The sequence below is a fragment of the Triplophysa rosa genome, linkage group LG9 (genome assembly GCF_024868665.1).
Source record: "Triplophysa rosa linkage group LG9, Trosa_1v2, whole genome shotgun sequence".
Lineage (NCBI taxonomy): Eukaryota > Metazoa > Chordata > Actinopteri > Cypriniformes > Nemacheilidae > Triplophysa > Triplophysa rosa.
The window spans coordinates 17,266,464-17,290,377 of NC_079898.1; the positions used below are offsets into that span (position 1 = coordinate 17,266,464).

The 23,914-nt window shown below is 38.2% G+C and overlaps 2 protein-coding genes across 2 annotated transcripts; one reads left to right on the forward strand and one right to left on the reverse strand.

Annotated features, from left to right (window-relative positions):
* The first annotated feature begins 263 nt into the window (after positions 1-263).
* wbp1la (WW domain binding protein 1-like a) lies at positions 264-16,855 on the forward strand. Its single transcript, XM_057342240.1, has 4 exons — positions 264-480; positions 3,836-3,938; positions 13,587-13,748; positions 13,863-16,855. Exons 1-4 carry the CDS (start codon positions 331-333, stop codon positions 14,579-14,581), a joined length of 1,134 nt encoding a protein of 377 aa, XP_057198223.1. The 5' UTR covers positions 264-330; the 3' UTR covers positions 14,582-16,855.
* Positions 16,856-16,966: 111 nt separating this feature from the next.
* LOC130559140 (steroid 17-alpha-hydroxylase/17,20 lyase) lies at positions 16,967-19,895 on the reverse strand. Its single transcript, XM_057342045.1, has 8 exons — positions 19,504-19,895; positions 19,291-19,429; positions 18,627-18,856; positions 18,418-18,504; positions 18,101-18,304; positions 17,849-18,018; positions 17,428-17,531; positions 16,967-17,314 (listed from the first exon to the last, which is right to left on the reverse strand). Exons 1-8 carry the CDS (start codon positions 19,834-19,836, stop codon positions 17,040-17,042), a joined length of 1,542 nt encoding a protein of 513 aa, XP_057198028.1. The 5' UTR covers positions 19,837-19,895; the 3' UTR covers positions 16,967-17,039.
* Between the last annotated feature and the right edge of the window lie 4,019 nt (positions 19,896-23,914).

The following is a 23,914-nucleotide window of genomic DNA, read 5'->3' on the forward strand; positions in this document are numbered from 1 at the left end:
TATCATATTCTACAACTATCTGTGTTGTTTACATGTGAGGAAATACGCCATTTCCTGTCCCTTTAAATTGAAAGTCAGCTGAGTTCTTGATCTCAGCTGGTGAAGAATAACAAAGTTACGCCCTAATCAGTGACGACATCGGGTTAGTTGTTTTTAAACGACAGATAAATCAGCCTATCGCTGCTCTCTCCATTTTGCCAAACCAGGAAGTGTACGCTTAAACGGACGAATAGGCAGCCACAGCGGGGGCGGGGCTTGTTCAGACATTCAGTGTTTGTGAGCGAGTTGAAGGAAAGAGACGCAAGTAAAGCTAGCTCGCAGGCTAGCTTAATGTCCTGCCGTCTCGCAGATGTGTCGAAAGTCACAGGAATGGGCGGAATGTGGGGGGTCCAATACATCAGATTGGGAATGGGGTTGTTTATAAGTAACGCAGTTATTGGACCGGTCGGTTCGGTGTCAGCGGAAGCAGCGTTGACCGAGGTAAAGACACTGTTAGCATCCTTAGCTTAGCCGGCAGACTGTGTTTCTAAAACTAACGAGCACCCTACTTAGACAGCACTTTTGTGCATCGTAGGGGCGTATGACACCTGATCATGTTGCCTAGTTAGACAGTTCACTAGGCTTTGAGTCACAGCCTCTGTTTTTTAATTCGGTAACAGCTTTAGATTTTGAATTTGACAAGTCGTACGGTTTTTTTACATAAGTTTCGAAGCTCAGCTTTGTTGTGCCTCAGGTAAATTTGTCATTTTTTGTAACCACAAAGGTTAGATAGGTGACAATAACCTGCATGGCTTTTATTATGTTTGTATTATGTTACTGTGTTTTAGTTGGTGTTTGTGTTAAATAAAATAATTTACATTTACAGATGTCTGTAAACCAAGAAAGTTTAATAATTAGTTGACTGGAATTGTCTCTTCCCAATCTTAAATAAAATGTGTTCCTGTCAAAAAGCGAGAGATTAAGAAAGGTCTTTTAATAGATTATGAATAGTGGTATCTCCTGCTTTTAGTTAGTAAATGTCTTTGTTAACAGTCTCTATTGATCCATTTAACTACAAAGTAAACACACGCTGTTATTCCTTTGTTACATCACCTCATCTTGATAAAACAAACTCATAACAAACCAGTGTAAAAATTCCAGTGTGAATCTTCGAACATAATCCAATCTATGGACTGTTTGTTCTGTTTTTGTTAAGATTAGGATGTAAGGAGATAGCCTAAGGAAAGTATCATAAACATTTCAGACATGTTTTTCCTTTATGTGAGCTGTTCAAATTGTAAAGAATTTAAACAAAATAATCATAATATACAAAATTATTGACAAGACACAATTATAATAAGGTTAACAAATGCTCAAATTAAACACTAATGAATTTGGCCATGGAATACAGCCCCTCGGGCATGTTGAGGGCCAGGTTATTTTCATGTGGTTATTGTAATAGTTCAACGATAAATGATTGTTTAGTATCAGTGTTGAATTGTACAGTTGACAGCGAGTGACGCACAAATATAGGCAGGAGTGAAATGCACATATAACCAGCCTCTGTTTCTATAACAATCACATATTTAAAAGGTTACAGATGGCAGACTGAGGCTGTTTTGACTGGCTGGGCTTTTGTTCTGGCCTTGACTGTGAAAGGAATGTATATAGGGTGATGCTCTTATATTGTTGTGATGTAACAAGTGTTAGATCAAGGTCAGAGAATGGAAAATGAAAACCGTAGGGATTTGTTTGTTGAATTTGGGTCTTAATGCAAATGCCCTTCTGATATGAAAACTATAATCTTATCTCAGATCTAATCTGCTAACATGACAGAAACCACAAGCTTTGTTGACAGCAGTATCACATATTAGACAATGAATTGGCGTTGAATCTTCTGTGTTGCCAAGTCAACATGAAACTAGCAACCAATTTACATTACACTTTTCATTACCCCAACCCACACAAACAATATGTGTTCAAAGAAAATACATTAAAGGGACAGTTCATCCAAAAATGAAAATTCGGTCTTTTACTCATCCTCAGATTGTTCCAAAACCAGTATAAATTCCTTTGTTCTGCTGAACAAAGATATTTGGAAGAATGTCAGTAACCAAACAGATCTCATCCCCATGTACTGCTATAGTAGGGAAAATAAATTCTATGGGAGTCAATGGGGGATGAGATCTGTTTCTTTTAAATATCTTTCTTTTGGTGAATAAATGATGAAGGAATTTTTGGGTGAACTATCCCTTTAAAGAAACATTTATTTTGCAGTTTATTAATATTTGGTGGCAGTTTGTCATTCATGGGCTATAAAGACACGATTTCTGTTCATCACGCGTTAAGAAAATTTAATTTGTGGGTTTGTTCATTTTTATACATCATCTACTCTGTCACTATTATTTGTTAATCTTTGTTGTTTTTTGTCTTATTTTCTAAAACATTATAGAAGTGAAGAGGTGCAGCAGGTGCCTGTTTAATTCATACATACAGACTTTAGTTCACTAGTACATAATGGACAATGACCTCTCTCTTATTGTTACATTTGGCAGCTCAGTTTGTTTTTTAATAAAGTTAAAGTTCTACCAACTTGTGGTTTCTGTAGAAGCATATATCATTGTTTAACAACAACCTTTAGGCTCAGTGTAGGCCTGTCATAAAAGGTTTATATATTATCACTAAAAACAGTTTCTCTACAGAAAAAAAATACTTCCAGTACTCCACTGTTGTGCTTTTTATAACCACAAACATGTAATTATTACCTAATTTTTTACTCCACGTTAACCTTTTAACAAATATAATTCAGCTGTGCCTTTTTATCGCTGTTCCCTATATGGGCTTTTTGGCACTATGTTAGTTGCTTTCTGTTCTTGCACTGGTATGCAGTGCACTTTTGCTTTCTGCAGCTTGTTATCGCCAATCATTTCTCAACAAAGCGCAACAGAATACCGACAGAATTTACTCCACCTTTCTCTAGAAATACTGTATATTGTGCATCAGAGAAGCTTTCAAGTTCATAATCTTTTGCAAGTGTGCTTTGTATATAGCACAACACAAGACAGATCAGCAGTCGTCCTCCAACTCTTGTGTCTGTATGGGGGGGGGGTGACAGAGAGGAGGGACAGACCGCTTGTCTGTTCATCCTGTTTACTTGCATTCCCTGGCAGTGCTCGCCGGGTTTGAAATGCCATGAGGGAGGCTGAGTGTGTGTGTTTAAATTGAGAGCTCCCGCTAATAAACGGGCCAGTTCTTGTCATACTGTACCATGTGTGGGTCGAGGCCGGCCCAAGCCCAACCTCCCATCCCTCCCGTCTTTTCATTGGCCTTTACAGCTCTGTGTGTATAAGAACTGTCTCTCTGCTGGGTTGATTGTTGATTTGACCGTCGGATGTCTAGGATGCTTTTTCTCTTGGGCTTTAGACAGGTAATGCTGGGAAAATGATTAAAAATGGATATCAATGTTTTATTAAATAGTAGCTTAATGTGCATTGTTTATAATACATTCTGTGTGCAGAGTTATTTGCTTCTCAGTTGCATTTGTGGTTTAGGCCCTGTGTTTTTTTATCAAGTCACCTGCAGTTGAAACAGGATGCCACTGTGTTGGGCCATTTCATTTTTTATTTTTGCTGTGCTACCGTGCATATTTTGTCTGCTTTGAACCACAAATAATGTTTGCATTTAATTTAGAAATATATTTGAATGTTCGTTGAGGTTTTTTCAATATCATATAGTAGAAAGCAGCCATACCGTTTGGTTGGCAGGAAGTCTTTAACCACACTATAGCGCCATGGAAGGAAATAAAAGACTATTCTGCTGATTGTGCTCATGATGTGTTTTGTGTTTGGTCTCGCAGAACCGGCTGCTGTGTATCGGGGTGAACAACCAGAGCTATTACTGCAATTCAGGCTACTGCTGTGAAGAGTCTCAGTGCTGCAACAATTTCTATGAGGTTTGGTGTAAGTATCTCTCTGTCCCTTCTGCCTATATTTTCTGTTCGATGATCAACACTCAGGGTCATTTATCAGTGAGTCCTGGATGTTTTATACTTTGATACTTTGTCGGTTTTGGTTTAATTTCACATCTCTCTAAATGGGCAATTGTGTGGTATGTTTCTCTTGTGGTTTGTTTTGCTCACTAATGGTTTTAAAGGAGTAGTTCACCTTCAAAATGAAAATTCTGTTATCATTTACTCATCCTCTTGTCTTTTGAAACCTGTATGGCCCGATTCACATTTCACGTCTTTTCCGCGCGCATATTCGTTATTTTAAATGTAGACGCGCGGCAGGAAATAGGGGGCGACACGCTCTTTCAGAAAAAAATCTCAACTTTTCAGAAAGCCGCAAGAGCACCGCAGGTCATGTGACAAGAACCAACCAGCCAATATAGACAAGCTCAATGAAGATGGAGACACAGATGATTACAGCATAACTAAATCTAGTAGCAGAGTTATTGCAAGGTATTTTCGGTGCATATAATCCATATATCCTTTGTTTATACCTCCTCGTCTCAACGGCTATCGTGGCCCATGGTTGCTTAGCGACGACAGCACTGAGCCCTGAGGCACCCCTGTATTGAGATGTTGGGACTCAGAGACCTCACCTCTCCAGGATACTCTAAATCAGTGGTTCCCAACCTGGGGTTGCCAGAGTTCACATGAGGGGCGTGAGAGCTGACATGCTTTGGGGTTAAATAAAGCTGCATAAAATATTCCACTAATCATTTTAAATAAAAATATTTTTGTATGTTTTAAAAAAATCATGTGCTTACAATGCCAAGATAATGCAGTCAAAAATAGTTATATCTTATATCTTATTGACCCTTTGACTTTACAGTATCCCATACATATTGTACATATAATATATTACCTACAGTATATGTTTGTGTCAAAATTATCCTCTTACACAGAGGCATTATGTCTGGTTATTTACAGGTAATAATTATGTCGCACCTGCATTTGTTCTCATGTTTGCTGTAATCAGTCCAGATCTTTGATGCCATCCATGGGTGGCATTAGTGCTGTCACGATTATGAAATTTGATTGACGATTAATTGTCTGTTTTTGAGCTTTGACATTTAATTCTCATTCATTTTTGATTCAGCAATTGAAACGACCATATTGTTCTGAATACAAGACTGTGTTTTTTTCTTGGAAATACATCGGAAAAAATTGGGTCATCGTATATTTAAGGTTTAGGCTTTTACCTGTCAATAAAACAACCACCAAATACTTGTAAATTAAGTAAATTGATCAGGTGTGAATTGAAGCCACCATTAAAATTTGATTTCAAATTTTTTCTCACTTGCAAGACTACAGTAAAATTTTACTTGTGTGTTAATGAAATTTTGGTAGACTGGTTTTCACACTGAGATTTGCTTAAATAATATTAAATTGTACTGCAGGTAATTTGTATATGTTTTAGTTTTTTTTTTAAGTGATTGTGTTGTGGTGGTACATTTTACAAGTATTACCATGCTTTAGTAACAATATATACACTAAAATATGCAATATGCAGATGCACTACAGCTCCCCCTAGTGTCTTCTATAGAGATGTGCGATAATTGCGATGATCCGAAATCATCGCGATGAGGTCAAACAATCGCGATGAGACGATTATTTAATAATCGTGACAGCCCTAGGTGGCATGCCTTAGATGATGTTTAAGTCGTGGCTTATATTTAACACAGCAATTGTTTGTTGCCATAAACTGAAATGAGCATTAAGATGTTTAATCACACAGCTTACTGCAACCACATATGGTTAATATTAAATATAGTCCCAAAGTGACCCTCTGCGCCATAGCTGTCACCAGTTAACCTTTTAAAGATTTGGAAAGCTCAAGATATTCAAAACAACTTTATTGCAGCACTAGTGTTATACAGGTTATTCATTATCAGGATGATTTTTGCATGTTGGATATAAGTTTCAAGTCATACACTGGCACTCATCTAGTTGTTGTTCTGCACTGTTCACACCTGTTGGCAATGTTCCTGCATTATCAAATTACCCCTCGCCCTCTGGTGTACCATCTATTTTAATAACTGAGGACAAACCTCATCACCACGGTAATTACAGCACATCATATGCTGAGTCAAGGGGCTGCAGTTGGGCTTTTTTACAGCGTGCCAAGTATGTGCGACCAGGACAGACACAAACCCAGTGTAACTGGATCAGGCCAGCTCCTTTAAACAGCTGCTTTAAGTTTCTGTATTAGGAAAAGAAGACCCTCGTCTTCCAGAAAAAGTCTCTGCTTTATTTGGGGCAAAGTTTTACACACTTGCATCTCACATGAAATTGAACCACACCTTTCTTTCTGTTGGTTGATGAGTGTCCACCCAACTTATCCCTCGATTTGATGCCAGATATTAAGTTCTATAGTCTTTATGTTGTCAATGTCATTCCAAATTTCGAAACAGAGAACCCTTGATACTATGATTCAATTTGTACGTTAGTATTTTAGAACTCTTATGCATACACGTATATAGGCTATATGCAAAGGAACACTATTTTTAAAGTGACAGTACAGGAATTTGGCCATCAACATTTAACCTGATAATATTGCTTGATATACCCTTTTATTATGTTTAAAAAATGTTTACAAGATGTTTTGATCCTTTTGTGATTTATCTTCACATTTTTGGGGGGCTTTTTACCCTGTGGTGTACACAACATTGTTTACATTTAGTCATTTAGCAGACGCTTTTATTCAAAGCGACTTACAAATGAGGTAAACAATAGAAGCAATTGGAACAACATAAGGACAACAAAAAGCATAAGCGCAGTAAAACTGGTCTCATATAGCCTACCACAGTATACAAAGCTATGTTTTTTTTAAAGGATAGAAAGAGTAGAAAATAGATAAAGTCAGAACTAATCGGTCAGGTGTTGACGGAAGAGATGTGTTTTCAGCCGATTCTTAAATATGGCTACAGAATCTGCTGATCTTGTAGCAGCGGGCAGATCATTCCACAAATGTGGAACAGATCCAGAGAAGGAACGTGAGTGATTTTTTCCTTTTTTGGGATGGCACTACAAGACGTCGTTTGTTTGCAGAGCGTAGGGATCTGGCGGGTATATAAGCATGTATTAGACAGTGAAGATATGGGGGTGCCGAACCAGTGGTGGTCTTGTAGGCCAAGAGCAGAGCTTTGAATTTGATGCGAGCGACTATAGGGAGCCAATGTAACATAATGAAGAGAGGAGTGACGTGTGCTCTCTTCGGTTCATTGAAGACCACTCTTGCCGCTGCATTCTGGATCATCTGTAGAGGTTTGGTTGTGCGAGCTGGGAGTCCAGCCAGTAGCGCATTGCAAAAGTCCAGTATGGACAGGACAAGAGCCTGGACTAGGACTTGCGTAGCATGCTTGGACAGGAAAGGTCTAACAGGGTTCGTACGGATGCTTTAAATCCTGTAAAATGATTGAATTTGAATATAGTCATTTTAAGGTTAGAAAAGTGATTGGATTTGGGATCAAGTGCTTAAAACTGCCTAAAACTTTAATTTCGTTGCTTTCATAATAATTTTACGGAGAATTTTTCTTTTGAAATAAAATATACATTTTGCACATAACGAAAATACGAAAAAAATCGGCGCATGGCTATAATGTTATCTGCCAGTCTTTTGGATGTGCGCCCTCTGGTGGATCAGAGTAGGAGATGAAAATATGCCGGGCGTTTGCCGTTTCAATGCTCGTTGGCTGGAGGACGAATATTACAAATTATGGCTAAAACGTGGACCAAATCCTCGAGTGGCCACCTGCAAAGTATGCAAAAAGGACGTGCAGCTCTTCACCATGGGGCCAGCTGCGCTTTCAAGTAGGGCTGTCACGATAAACCGACGATAAATGTCACGTGATTTATGCACAGCTTTTGAGTGAAGTACGGGAAAATGCTGCTGCATCCGAAAGCCAGAGGGCACTCTTGTGCGGAAACTCCAAATACGCACTGCAGAAGAAGACCATGACACCTTCTAGAATCTAGGAAATGCCTATGGACATCTTTTAATCACTGTTACTCAAGCCTCATCAGGTATTTTTATGATAATAAAGTATATAATGATCATGTTTGTCGGGTGTTGCTTTTTCAAATGCACATTATAAGCGACTCAAACTCGCACTGCTTTTAGATCAGCAGCATTTCCTACTGATCCCAGAGCCGTGCTTCATGGACAAGCTACGCATTAAAAAAATATTGACACATTGCATATCGCAGCCAGCTCAATTGCAATAGGATTTAGTGGTACCGCAATAAAATATCGTGCAGCCCTACTTTCAAGCCACATGAAAGGTAAGTTTTTCGATTATTTCGAAATTTTCGATTAGGCCAATTAAGTTTAAGGTAGATGGAAAAATTCGCGAACTAATTAATTTTCGGGAGGGATGTAAAGTGTAATTGTAGGTCTTTTTTGCCAGATATGGTCGGAAATGAACAGGGACTCAGGCAGAAATTAGCCTATCTTACTTAAAAACTACGTTAAGTTGTGTGTGTGTGCTCACCGACTGAATTCTGCAGTGTCGCGAATTCTTTCTTTCATCAAACAACAAAGTGGTAATACGATGTTAACGATATCAGGGATTAGATTTTTTTCGTATAAATAAAGTTATTTTTATTTATTTTTTTTAGCTCGCTGGGATCACCCGCGTAAAGTGCAAAATGTTTTTGTGACGGGGTGGGGGCTGGGTGCTGTGTGGTATAAATGGCGTAGATGCGCCATCTAGTGGCTGTGTATTGAAACAGAGAAATACATTCCTGTTTTAGTTTTTTAACACTACACAAAAGTTTGAACAAAATACAATCAAGGGAACTTTTATAACGTAATGTTAAACAAATATCTTTAAGATTGAAATACATATGATAGATATGATAACCAGTTCATGTTTTTTCTTCTGAACTGTCACAAATTTACAGGTGGGGCATTTTCCATACTGTTAAAACAGTACCTTAGTCTTATCCTAAAGTAATATTGACAAACTAAATATATCATTTGAAAGCTTACAACCTACTGTTCCCACATTTGGTGACAAATTTTCAAAACAAATTACATAGGAACAGTATTATATTAATTGCATTTTAATGAGCAAAAATTATTTTAAATTTAAAGAAAAACTTGATCGATTCTCTATTTGTGATGCGGCGGCAACCTATAATTCGCACCCATGTTCTTTCCATGTTTCTTTTGTGTTATTTTATTTGGTCAAATCATATCAATTACAAATAAGTGCCCACAGTACTGTATAGGATGTCTGCTTTGTGAGTTAAATGACAATTTGCTCAAGTCTTTTATGGAATAAATTGAGTATAGTCAGTATATAGTATAATTACATATAATTGGCATACAGTATAACTATGGATTATCTACAAAAGAACATACAGTATATGTATGTCAGCATGTAATTAACGCAGTTGTAAGTGACTGGAAAAGTATAAAAACACACATTAAAAGTGCTTTTAAAGTGCTGGATTTTGAAGTTGGAAAAGGTGTAAGAACCCTGGTCTAATTTTCCTAATGTTGTAGAGGATGAATCTACAGGACCGGGTGGTGCTGGCAACATGAACCCAGAAAGTTTAGCTGATCATCAATTACTACTCCCAGGTTTCTGGCCATTCTGGAAGTTGTGATGGTTGAAGAGCCTAGTTGAATGGAGAGGTTGTGATGAATCTTTGGGTTGGCTGGGATTTCAAGCAGTTCTGTTTTTGCAAGGTTCAGCTGCAGGTGATGGTCCTTCATCCAGAGCGAAATGTCACTCGGGCATGCTGAAATGCATGCAGAAACAGTCGGATCGTCAGGCTGAAATGACAGGTGGAGTTGTGTATCATCAGCTGAGCAGTGATAGGAAAAGCCATGTTTCCGAATGACAGAACCTAGGGATTTCATGTATATGGAAAAGAGTAACGGTCCAAGCACTGAGCCCTGAGGCACCCCTGTATTGAGATGTTGGGACTCAGAGACCTCACCTCTCCAGGATACTCTAAATCAGTGGTTCCCAACCTGGGGTTGCCAGAGTTCACATGAGGGGCGTGAGAGCTGACATGCTTTGGGGTTAAATAAAGCTGCATAAAATATTCCACTAATCATTTTAAATAAAAATATTTTTGTATGTTTTAAAAAAATCATGTGCTTACAATGCCAAGATAATGCAGTCAAAAATAGTTATATCTTGTATAAAATAATTATTTCAATTTTTCCGGCTCTATCGGCAGACATACACACGGGGCTTCGCGGTAGCTGGAAGCACTGTCATTGGCTGTTCTCGTTATGAGACTCACATGAGAAACATCCTCTGTCAGGCGTCAACGTTCGTGTTAACATAAAAATCAAAAGGAAAAATAGCAGAGAAACATAAATGCGGTGGTTCTTCTTCAGAAATAAAGGAAAAGGTTTAGACGCTATGACAAAACCTACGTAAATTTAGGTTTTATTAAAGGACAAGACAAGTCTCGGCCAGAATGTGTGTTCAGTGGTGAAAAATTGGTAAACGACAGCATGAAACCAAGCAAAATGAAAAGGCACCTTGTAATTACTGCTTAAAAATAAGCAGTAATTGACAGTAGCCTATATCTCTTTATGCAAGTATAGCAATGTTAATGTTTAACAGTTCTTTCATAATGTTGTACATAACTCTGTATGTTCATACAATAACCCGAAAATAGACTGAAACAACCTGAAAAATAACCTGAAAATTTATTTGAGTATTCAAGTAAAAATGTCATTAAAATCTTTTACTCATATTACTCATATTAAAATATTACTCATATGTAACCATTTCATTTAATTTATTATTCAATCATTTCATGTATTTATATTTACTATCTATATATGTGTGTGTGAGTAGCAATTATGTGTGTATACACATACACACATATTTGAGGGTTGGGGGGGCTCTGATTGTCATATACAGTATGTACGTGGGGGGGGGGCAAGGAAAAAAGGTTGGGAACCACTGCTCTAAATGACCTACCTGAGAGGTAAGACTTGAACAATTATAGCACCACTGCAGAGACACCCATAGCCTTGAGGGTCGACAGGAGGATGTGGGTGTTAACGGTGTCAAAGGCAGCAGATAGAGCCAGTAGGATAAGTACAGATGATTCAGAGGCTGTTCTTGCCAGTCTCGGGGCTTAATTGACTGAGAGCAGTGCAGTCTCGGTGGAATGACCGCTCTTGAAACCAGAAAGGTTGCGGTCCAGGATGTTGTTCTGCATGAGAAAGGAGGAGAGCTGGTTAAATACAACACGCTCAAGAGTTTTGGCAATGAAGGGGAGGAGAGATACCTGTCTGCAGGATTAAGAGTGGGTTTCTTCATTAGCGGGGTAATACGGACCTCTTTGAAGACTGTGGGAAATGTACCAGTGGTGAGAGACGAGTTTATAATGTGGGTCAGAGCAGGAACAACCGCTGGAGAGATGACCTGGGTGGTTAGAAGAAATGACCTTGGAAACGTCATCTTCAGATAAGAAAGAGAAAGAGGGGAGCGAGCATGTAACGGGAGTTTGGGCGTGTACAAGAGGCGGCGAGGAGAACTGACTGCTGATGGTTGTCGTTTTCTTTACGAAGAAAGACGCAAAATCATCAGCTGTTAAGTCCAATGGAGGTGAGGGGGCAGGCGGGGCAAGGAAGAGCAGAGAAGGTTTTAAAGAGAGTATGAGAGTCAGGCGAGTTGTTGATTTTAGAGTGGTAGTACTGAGTTTTCGCAGAGGAGACATCAGCAGAGAAAGAAGAGAGGAGAGACTGATAAAGACAACATTGTTAAACTTGGAGGAATCAGACTACAAATAGATTACTTATCGTGTCTTTACATATTAAGCTGGGATAAGAGAGAGCATTGCAACATTGAAAAACATCCTTGACCTTTAACTTCTTTCAGTCTTGTTACATTTAAATAGATCCTAACTATTAAATACAATCCCAACCAGGCACTGCAGAAGTGTTAAGTGTCTAGTCACTTTCTGTCCCTACTGAAATGAAGTGACACAATCACAGCCAATCAGATCTTCGGACCAATGAGCATTCACTGTGCATGAGGACACTACAAAATAAAAACAAAAAGATATTTCAAAATCCAGATTACAATGCATATGAAGGATGGCTGTTTTAAATTTGCTGCACTTAAAGGAACAATGTTGAGATTTTAGCGGCATCTAGTGGTGAGGTTGTGAATTGCAACCAACGGCTCACTCCACCCCTCCCATTTTAAGCATTGTGAAGGTGTTTTTCTTTATCATGGAGAGGATAATGTCATCATCCACCACTTTTATCTCATATGAATGCCCAGGATTTTTTTGTTGCTGAGCTCAGCGGTGTGTTTTTTTTTCTTTCTCACATGTACCAAATTGTTGGTTTGGCCACTCTTAATGTTCCTGGCAACTTTCTGATGGATTTGTTGTGTTTTTGAAATCTAACTATGGTCTGTTTCACTTGCATGGAGATCTTCCTGAACCCCATGATGTGGGTTCACAGCAACAGCTTCCAAATGCAAACACCACATGTAGAATCAACTCCAGACCTTTAACATGCTTCATTTATGAAGAAATGATTTGAGGAAAAGCTCATACATGTGAATAAAACAACTTTTGATTCCACTGTCCAGTTACTTTTGGTCCCTTGAAAAAGAGGGGAGCCTCATATTAAAGAGCTATAATTTCTAAAGCCTTCAGGTAATCTGGATGTGAATACACTCAAAGTAAAGCTGAGAGTGTGCACTTTAAGACAATATCCATTATAAAACTGTAACTCGAATACATTTTGATACACAGATAAAAAATAAAAAAATGTGCTTCTGTCCAAATATTTATGGGCCTAACTGTAGCATTCTGGTAATAGATCCTCCTTAATATCACACATAGCACCTTTAACATCAACATTGCTTTGTTGTTGTTGTGTGTTGTAGGGCTGTCACGATTATGAAATTTGATTGACGATTAATTGTCTAATAAATCATTGCGATTATGGCGATTAATTGTCTGTTTGGGGGCTTTGACGATTAATTGTCTGTTTTTGAGCTTTGACATTTAATTCTCATGCATTTTTGATTCAGCGATTGAAACGACCATATTGTTCTGAATACAAGACTATGTTTTTTTCTTGGAAATACATCGGAAAAAATTGGGTCATCATATATTTAAGGTTTAGGCTTTTACCTGTCAATAATACAACCACCAAATACTTGTAAATTAAGTAAATTGATCAGGTGTGAATTGAAGCCACCATTAAAATACTATCAGTCATAGAAAAGCTTCTAGTCTGTTTTTTTCTCACTTGCAAGACTACAATAAAATTTTACTTGTGTGTTAATGAAATTTTGGTAGACTGGTTTTCACACTGAGATTTGCTTAAATAATATTAAATTGTACTGCAGGTAATTTGTATATGTTTTAGTTTTTTTTAAGTGATTGTGTTGTGGTGGTACATTTTACAAGTATTACCATGCTTTAGTAACAATATATACACTAAAATATGCAATATGCAGATACACTACAGCTCCCCCTAGTGTCTTCTATAGAGATGTGCAATAATCGCGATGATCTGAAACCATCGCGATGAGGTCAAACAATCGCGATGAGACGATTATTTAATAATCGTGACAGCCCTAGTGTGTTGTTTTCTCAGGGTTTTGGTTGGTCCTGACGCTCATCGTCATTCTGGCCTGCTGCTGCGTGTGTCACCACCGTAGAGCCAAACACAGACTACAGCAGCAACAACGGCAGCATGAGATCAACCTCATCGCTTACAGAGAAGCCCATAACTACACCTCCGTACCATTCTACTTCAGTCAGTACCCACCTCAATCCTCTCTTTTCTTGCCTGTAGCTCTCCTGATAATCAATTCAGTCAGCTAACCGTAGTCTACATGATAAATATGATTAAAATAATCCTCTTTTCCAGGGTTTCTGCCTGGCTACCTTTTACCACCGTACGAGGAAGTAGAGAACAGACCTCCGACCCCCCCGCCTCCATACAGTGCCTCTCAGCCAGGCCAGTCCACCAGCACTGACCCTCTGTGTTCTGATCCACCGAATGAGCTCTGTTCTCCTCTGCAGTCCAGCCCTGTTGCCTCTGCATCAGAGAACTCTTCCCCAAGACCCGGCATGGAGCAGACACATTCTCCCACCACGCACCGCCCTACCAGAAACACCCACAAACCATACCTCAATCTAGAAGAGGACGGGCAACTCCAGCAGGTTGCGTGTGCCACCTCACACAGCCTTGTAAAACAGGGTGGCAGCAGTGAGGATCTGACAAAACCTGGAGATCAAAGTTTGGACTGTTCTCCTGACAGCAAAGACAAGACTCCAGGGCGCCACAGGCGCTTCACAGGTGACTCTGGGATTGAGGTATGCGTGTGTAGTCAAGGGCCTGGAGACGAAGAGGAGATGAAGGAGCTGGTAGGTCACATAGACGGAGAGATGCTTGAGGAGCAGGACTTCTGTGATAGCTGTAACCCTCGCTGCATTGGGCCTGGGGATGAGGAGCAGGTTCCGGCCACGTCCGACGGGGCTCTGGAGCACAGAGAGAGTCAGCGGCCTCCCGTCAGCCTCCATCTGCACACCATCAACGAACAGGAGGGTCCACATCAAGGCAACAATATGGATCCGCAGAGTTGAGCACAAGCTGTTCCAGCAAAGACTCGCTTTAGACTCGTTTTTCCCTTTACTTTGTCAGTTTGTACTGTCAACAATGTCACTGAGTAAACTGTGTGTGTGACGGTTTTAAGAGGGTGAAAATGTGCGACTTCTACGGTTTGTATGGATTATTTGTATAATCTTGTAAGGACATTAATAGGCGTGTTGCCTCGAGAGAGGTCATGATCAAAGCCACAGGGGAAATTTTGTTCCTCGGTTTATAGCCTTGCCGGGTTGATCCACAGCTCACAATGGTTTTGGAGGGCTGATTTCCTCCCACGAAGATAAAGATAAGAGGTCAGGGTATATTGATCTGTGGTTGTTTTGGTCACATTCTTACCTTTAATATCGTTTTTAAAATACTGCCCATCTCATAGGAGCAAGATTACACCATGTAAGAAAAAAGGGTAAAGACTGCCATGGCATACCAAAGAGCAGTCTACTAAAACTTCAGAACTTTAATAGTTTGTTCTTAAAGGTCTTGTTTATTTTTTTCTAAATGTATGATCAGGATTGTCAATGCATGATGTTATTCAGAAATGAAGGAAAGGAATAGTCTCATTTTTTTTTGCTGGGTATGGATGTTTGCTTTTGCCTTGTTATTGTATTACGTGGTCTCAACTTTATCTGAAAAGATACCATGTTTTGCATGATTATTTGCAAACGGAATAGATCCACAAGCAGAAATCCACAGTTGTCAAATACCACATGCTGTGAAGTTTATTATGCAAAGACTCGTTAACTTTAATGAAGGCTGAAAATATATTTGTACATAGACCTAGCTTGTTTATTAACAATAGGTGCCTTTGTTGATTTCCAGTAGTTCATATGCCTTAAAAAGTACAATTGTGTGTGTGGTCAGATTTTTGCATAGATTAATCAAGGACCAATGATGAGTAAACAGTTTTGATCAATGGTAACTTCTTGTTTGAGAGGATCACTTGATAAGCCTTCCATCGAAACATATCATTTATGTTTTGCCTTAATTTAATTTCTTGATTCTAGTGCAAGTTGTTTTTGTATCTTAACACTGTAAGGGAACTCTTGCACCACTAATAGTAAGGTGAGTTATGTATAGACTAATACATAGAATAAGCTTTTAATGTGTTTATTGTAGCAGATCAGGTTATGTTAGTATTTTTTACAGCGGTAACACTTAACAATGAGTTGCTATTTGTTAACATTAGTAAATGCATTAGCTAACAATTAACTATTTCGTTTTTCAGTATTTATTAATCGCTGTTAATGTTAGTTCATGTCAATATTTTGTTTGAAAATGTTTGATTTTCAAACAATGTTTGATTTTAATACTGTATTAATAAATGCTGAAATTAACATGAAGTAACTTTGATAAATGCTGTATTTGTGTTGTTCATTGTTAGCCAATGCATTTACTATGGTCAACAAATAGCACCTTATTGTGAAGTGTTACCATTAGCACTTATGTTTGGTTAATAATGAGATGGACTGTGTTTCTTTGTGTGGCAGTGAGACTGCCTTAAGCTGCTCCACTGCATTCCTCACACTGTCCGTGTGTTTGGATTAGCAGTTAGTTTTCCTGCGATGTCTCAAGAGCTAAATGTAAATGGGGGGGGGGCTAATTTTCTTTAAAACACACAGCAGTTAAATTTGGTTCCTACTGCGTTGGCTGGAAATACTGGTTCTGGAGGTGGATTCCAACATAGACTCTGTGCCTTTGGAAAATTTATGTAGCAGTATTGTCGGACTAACCCCTACATAGAGAAAGTGTGGACCTTGAATCATTTGGACCGGTAATTACATCATAAATGCATTTATTGTAATACTGATTTCTTTGGCCAAAGATTGAAGCCATCTGTTCCAGCATGGTGCTCATGTAGTCTATTCTCTAGCTCTCTCTAGATCCCAATTGTTTTCTTTACTGTTTGAGACCAAAGTTGTTTAAAAGTGGAAATCTGAGTCACAGTTTGGGTTAGCTTGCTGTAAACAAGTTGTTTGATTGTCATTGCACTGTTTTGACACTGATGCAGTGTGATTGTGTGATTTAAGGTGATGAAGGCTTTGCAAGCCAATTGCTATCATTTCTTAAGCTTTGATTTTAAGCCTGGTACTACGTTTTAGTTTTGTATCTGTAGTCACTTTCTTTTTCTATATAAAACTGTATTTTCTGCATTTTATAAAGACTCAACCAAAACATGATTATGTTCCATATGGATTAAAAAATCTTGTAATTTAAAAAGTCAATAAATTAGTTCTGTTACTTATTCTCATCCAAAATGTCTGGAAGTTTATTTGTTTTATGTTTAAGATAAAGAATTCACTTTGTGTCAAGAAACTCATTCAGAAGATTTTATTTTTCAATTTATTTTCATTTAACAGTCAGCTTCACGATAAAATATTTACATGTCTCAGGATTAAAAACAGAAGTAGGAAAGACACAAAATACATCAACTCAGCACTTCTACATTTGTGGAAGCTTTTCCCAGTCTGCTCTAAGTCTAGCAACGACCTTGTATTTCTTGGGTTGAAGAACCACCCCAAACTTTCCCTGGAGGTCGGGCAGAGGATGGCCAGCGGGCATCTCAAGCGTAAACCTCTGCAGAATCCATGAGAGGAAGAGAAAGAGCTCCATCTTTGCCAGCGCTTCGCCGAGACAAACGCGCACTCCTGCGCCGAAAGGCAGATAGCTCGCTGGTGGGCAGCATAAACCATCGCCCTGCTCGTTCAGAAATCTCCCTGTCAAATTAGACAAAGCGCTGTATTAGATTGCTGCCATGTTTCATTTAATACTAATTCTAAATTCGAATTATTTTATTGTTCATAATCATATTAAGTTATTTAATTATCACCTGGGTCAAACAGCTCCGGGTTTTTCCACTCTTTCTCGTCATGATGTAAAGACCACAGGTTAATAATGACTCGCGTCCCTTTCTGCACAGTGTACTCTCCCACACTGTAAACAGTAAATAAATCAATATTGTTGTGTTTTTAACGTGTAGAGTAATGGCTGGAATACACTACAAGACTTCTAAAATTGGAACACATTTTTTTAATGCACTTGCACATTTTGAAAGTTTCAGATAGAAACACACTAACTGATCAAATCTGCAGACTGGCACAGTCTTTCTGCAACAAGTCCAGACTGAAAATCTGGGAAAAAGTCTAGTGTATTTTAGCCTTAAGTGCGAAGACACTGTAAACGAGTAAATACGTCAGTATTGTTGTGTGTTGAATGTGTACGTTAACTGTGAGGTTGTGTGACGTCAGTACCTGGAGTCCTGGAGCGCCACGTGAGGGATGAGGAGAGGGGAAACGGGTCGGATTCTCAGCACTTCTCTTATCGTGGCTTCTAGATAAGGCAGATTTCCTCTGTCACTGAGCTGAGGGTGCCTGTCTTTTCCAACCTTAGCGTCTAGCTCCTCCTGAATGTTTCTCTGAACCTATAACGTTCAACGTGTTGTTAAAAATCAGTCTTTTTTATGTAAACCATTCAATAAACTCAATTGTATGCAGGTACACTACCTGTGGATTATGGACCAGGTATGCTATCGACCATTTTAGGACAGTGGTAGTGGTTTCCACCCCTGCCCCAAAAATGTCCCCCACAGTCATTAGTACGTGATCTTCAGTTAAACCAACATCATGAGTGTTATTGTTCTCTGAACTGCGTTTGGCCCTCAGCAGTGCATCCACCAGATCGCGCTGGACGTTATCATTGTAATTCACCTGTAGAGGGAGACAAATCTCAGGTCATCGAGAAAGAAATTGACGATGAATAACTTTTTTTACAGCTGTGCATTAGATCTGCATTGTGTTAAAATAAAAAAAGTGATGTTTACCTTGTGCTCTTCATATTTTCTTTGAAGTAATTTGTCTCTGATGGAAACACATTGTCTCAAGATTTTGAGGTCTTTATTTGGAAATATCTTGGAGAAGGAATAAATTGTTACAATTCAGAATTCAGAATATACAACTAAAATTAAAAATATATACTTCTAGGAAATAATAACTGAGAAAGCTGAGCATTTTTTCTTTTTCCCAAGCTTACCTGCAGCCATGGGAAAATATCCACCAAGCTGTCTTTGGCAACAGTATCCACAATTCCCTGACTGTACTGGAGCATAGACTCAAACTCAGCATCCCCACGTTTATATGAGGAGCTGAAACACAGGGCACACACTACGTTTGTGACGGCACGTGTCAGCTCTGGTGCCATATCCACTGCACTGTTCTGAGTCTCAGTCAAAACATCACACATAGAGCTCGCCTCTCTGCAAACTAAAGGAAAAAGCAAGAGAAAATGAGAAAATAACATTGGTTCTCTAATGTTGTATATTCTGTATACGGCAGGGTTAGGAAAGTCACTAGTGAAAATGCTTCTGTTTAGCTTTTTCGAAATGTATTACAGATTATTAACACCATCAAGTTCAATTGAAAAATTAACATGAATTCTTGATTTCATTGTATTGCCTTATAGTGTTTGCAATATTGACAGCATGCACTTGATCTGCCATTTACAAAAACATAAGTTCATGTAAAATCTGATGCTTCATCATATTATGTTCTTAAGAACATTTTGTGAGTTACTGTGATTACAAGGAAAGAGGAAACTCCATTTGTAAATTTCAGATGGTTAGTGTAGCCTACATGTGCACATAGACATAGCAAAATCTGATGAAGATGTATTCTTATAGAAGAAGTGATATACTCACTTATCTTCTCAATAGAAACAGATCCTTCTCCAAACATGCAAAGAGCCCCATGCACCATTTTCCGATGGAACTTCCATGTGGAACTGTAGTCAGCAAATGCTATGTCTTTTCCATCTCGAGTTAACAAGTCTGTTGTAACCTTAAAGAGAATCATGCAAAGCTTCATGTAAAAGTTACATAGACATAATACAAGTTTAGTTACAGTTAACTTACAGTTCGTGGCCTTCCTGCAAATATTTTTCCTTTTTTGATCAGGACCTCTTTTGCATGATGGTGGTTGTTCACAATAAGAACTTTGTGAGAACCCATCATGAGGGAATAAAGATGTCCGTATTTCTTCTGAAGCTGCTGAAAGTGGATGTGTGGGGCAATGTCAGTCATGAGACTGAGAATACTCCCAATGATAGGCAGTGAGGGGAGGCTTGGGGGAGATCTGTTGCCTGGCATGAATCCATTCATTTTTCTTTTGAGATACAGCACTGCCAAAGCAACTGCAGAAAACAGACATGAACAAAAAAGCCATGGCATAATATGGGACTCAGACATTGTCGACTACATTCAAGCAAGTCTCCACCAGCTCTGCAAACCAGCAATATCTGTGTGAGCAAGCCAGCGGGAGATTTTATGTGAATCCTTCAATGCCAGCTCCTTGACCCTGAAATAGTTTAGCTTCAACTTTCAAAATGTCATCAGTGCGGGTTTCAACAAAGCTGCTAATTGCTATCTCACATTCAAAGGTGCAAAGTGTAAGAATCTATTATTGTCTTTCTTAATTTCTTTCTTTTTTATATATAACTATTTGCTTATTTTATATTTTATTTGACTGAATAAATTAATAGATCATAGAACGGAAAAAAACCTGTAAAAACTAAAAATTTTATATTCAGATTATTTCTGGCTAAGAAGCAAAATTACTGCATGCGGTATAGAAAACAGTTGACACATCCACTCTTTATTCAGATATTTTATTAAAGATGCAGTAATTTTTGTATGCATGTGGTATTGGTGTGTTTTGTGGAAGATTTTCAAACGTGATGTTTTGCCTTAAGTGTGGTGTTGTGCATTATGAGTATAATGATGAACTAGTGAATTATATTGTTTGTGTAAACATAACCATGATCCTATATTATTAAGGAAACTCTTAGTGTCTTTTGGCTAGGAGATACACAACCTATAGATAAACTTAGCTGTGTGACATTTACAAGAATGCAATGTATGCAAAGTTAAATATGTGAACATCCAAATATGGTATAGAGCAGTGGTTCTCAACCTTCTCATGGTCGCGACCCCCTGTAAACCCATTTAAAGAACTGGCACCCCCCATACTGTACATTGACGATAGATAAGATCATGTGTAAAATATCTTAGATATAGTTTATATATATATATATTAGGGCTGTCAAACGATTAATCGTGATTTATCGCATCCAGAATAAAAGTTTGTGCTTACATAATATATGCCGGTGTTCTGTGCATATTAATTTTGTATTTATAAACACATACACATAAATGCATATATTTAAGAAAAATATAACAATTAATAAACTTTTATTTACAATTTCAATTATTGGTAAATATAAATTAATATATTTAAAATTTCCTAAATATATAGAAAAGTATGTGTATGTTTTGTCTTTATAAATACAAAATAAATATGCACAGTACACATATATATTATGTAAACACAAACCTTTATTCTGGATGTGATTAATCGCGATTAATCGTTTGACAGCCCTAATATATATACAGTATATACAGTATATATATAAAGAAGTAAAAAATACCTGTATATGACAAATTGATCAGACTATAAACATAACATACTCTGCTGATAAAAACAAAAGAAACCATCACAGAAATGTATGGTTTCCATTAAAATACCATTGTGAACCATTAGCTTTTTGCATTAAAACCATTACAAAGTTGTAGTGTTTTAAACATTATTCCAAAAGGATTAATCTGCCAGATCACAAGAACGGTGCGCGTTTCATTGATTTTAACGTCACAATTTATAATACAGATGCGGTGTGGTGTCATTTACCTGTCCAGGGTTTTTCCTGCATAGAAAAATTGGAGGCGGCCGTCTCCGGCAATGTCGTGCCGCCTCAGGCTCTCGCCAAAATTATGTTGTGAGTCTTCACAAGAAATTCTGCGTGCATTTAACAGACTGTCATTTGTAACTGCAGTTGCGACATTACGCTACAGTTGAGGCGCTGTTTCGTTATCAGCACACTGAGGCGCTAAAAAGAGTTGCAGAACAAGAGCCAGCCTGTGTTTCACGGCTGTTTGTTTTGCATCCAAGTACGTTTAATTTCTTGAAATTTCTTAAATTAACATGACGTACAACATTGTGATGTCTTTAGCTGTGCAGTTGGATCGTTGAAAATCAGCGTATACTGTACACAGCGAGTTCGCCAGTATGAACGCACATTGCGTTTAGAACGACTCGCACATGACTCATTTGAACCGATTCATTTAAACGATTCATTCGGGAGAGAGAGACTTGCGCTTATTCTGAAATTACAGTCTGAAAGACAAACATACTTATATGATCTACCTGTTTCTTAAAATGGTGTAGAGGTAATTGCTGCTGCTTCCAGAATGGACGTTTGCCTACTTTGTAGATATGCTTTTGTGCGCAACCTAAAATTGCACTGCGCAGGACCTACAAACTGTCTGCGCAGCCGCGCACGCATGCAGCTTCGGAACATTGCCGTCCGCCAATTTGCAATCGCGTTCCTCTGTGCATTCGCGATCGAGTTCCAAAGATTGGGGTTTCGGGGAACCGTCATAGCCTACATTTCAGTGGCGTAGCTGCGGGTGTGCCAGGGTGTGCCGGTGCCACACAAAGTGGCAGATGGCACAACTAAAAATAAATGCAGATTTTTTTAAGTCTTAAATTAACCCTTTGGCGCGTATACGATCACACTGGTGTGATTAGAACATTCGGCGCTTTGGCTGGCACTGAGCCAGAGACAAACTTACTCAGTCCTCTCACATATCACAACTATTCAGTGCTTTCAATCACATAATGTTTATTTTAGGCTTCATACATTTAAATTCACGTGCTGTAAATGCGGCACAAACAAACATGACTGTTAGCTCAACTAACGCGATCATTATAAAAGGTTTAAACAACAAAACACATTCATATAGATACACATAGTCAGCAATCGGAATATCAGATATTTCATATCATAGTTAACAAGTTTGTGAATATTTTGAATAAAAAAGAAAAATTACGTAAAATCAATACATCAGTCATACAGCTGCTGTCGTTCTGCGGTGTGTCTGTCACGTGATTAAGCAGTCCCGTGTCGCCATGGAAATATTAAAGCGATAAGTTCTAACGGTTGCCTTGAAAAAAACTCACGCCTGGGAGTTTAGCGGTTTGACATTCGGACGTTTTTAAGTTGTGAATCCGCATCGCGCTGCTGTATGAACACGTTATCTTATTTTGCACACCGTGATTTCGTGAATTCATGTGAAGCGGTTTCCCCGACATGATATCCGCGTTTTATTTTTGCGACTTTTTTTATAAACGCGTATAACTCACGAAGCTGAAGACTTAAATACTTAAAACGACCGTCATCTTGTCCAGTTTGATTCGTGAATTTTTTCACAGTAAAGTTTTTGTCTGTCAAATCGTGTTAAGTTGTTAGATACGGAGGATGACAAATACACAGTCTTTACCATTGACAGCTACTTTCATTGTACATGCACTCAAATTCCATGCCAATTTACTTGTTTACGCAGCCTAATTGAGAAAACTTTCACAAACAAATTTCGTCTTTTTTATATAATCTTACATCTGTGTTTATTATGTCCTGTAATAATAACACTAACGGTTCGAGATATTATACATAACAAGCCTATAAATTAAACAAGACAAGTGAGTCATACAAGTAATGGTACCGTTGTGATTGGTGAATTGTTTCAGTGTTTTCATTGTTTCAATGTTGCTTTACTTAATATGGTTAGTTTCACAAATGGCATTGCAATTTTGTCATGTTCTTATTCATAAAAAAAGCTGCATAACTCTTATAAGTCACCATAAAAATGTTCACAAATTGACTTATAGTATATAAGTACTAATAGTGATCTATGGCTTAAAAGGAACAGAAGGCATACTATTCCTAAAAATGGCCTGCAGTCTCCTACTTAAGTCTTTTTGAGTTTAAAATGAATATTTAGATTTGTGAAACATTTCACAGATCAGTATTTGCCCAAAAACATCTCTTGAGTCCTTCAGGTTAGAGTAAAATCAGTTTACAGGTTACGACAGTCCATCGCCACTCAACAAATGGCCTAAAATGGTGAAAAACACTCTCTTTAGACTAAACTTCATTTGTGAAAACTTTCAAATTGATTTGACTATTTTGCATGGCCTTATGTGTATTTAAACTGCATATTAATAGTGATCTATGGCTTTAAAGGGACAGGACACCTACACAACTTAATAATGGCCTCTTACTTATACTTAAGTCTTTTTGAGTTTAAAATGAAATATGCAAAAACATACTTCAACGAATCTTTCAAACTGTCAGAAACAAGATGTTCTGGTCTGATGAATCTCAGATTCATGCATCATGTCTGGAGAAAAACAAGCACTGCTCAACACCTG

Coding starts and splice junctions, on each gene's coding strand:
- wbp1la (XM_057342240.1), top strand. CDS start 331: ATGTCCTGCCGTCTCGCAGATGTGTCGAAAGTCACAGGAATGGGCGGA. Junction 481..3,835: donor CGGAAGCAGCGTTGACCGAG/GTAAAGACACTG, acceptor TTGGTCTCGCAG/AACCGGCTGCTGTGTATCGG. Junction 3,939..13,586: donor CAATTTCTATGAGGTTTGGT/GTAAGTATCTCT, acceptor TTGTTTTCTCAG/GGTTTTGGTTGGTCCTGACG.
- LOC130559140 (XM_057342045.1), bottom strand. CDS start 19,836: ATGTCTGAGTCCCATATTATGCCATGGCTTTTTTGTTCATGTCTGTTT. Junction 19,430..19,503: donor TTGCAGGAAGGCCACGAACT/GTAAGTTAACTG, acceptor ATTCTCTTTAAG/GTTACAACAGACTTGTTAAC. Junction 18,019..18,100: donor ACCTGGTCCATAATCCACAG/GTAGTGTACCTG, acceptor TGAACGTTATAG/GTTCAGAGAAACATTCAGGA.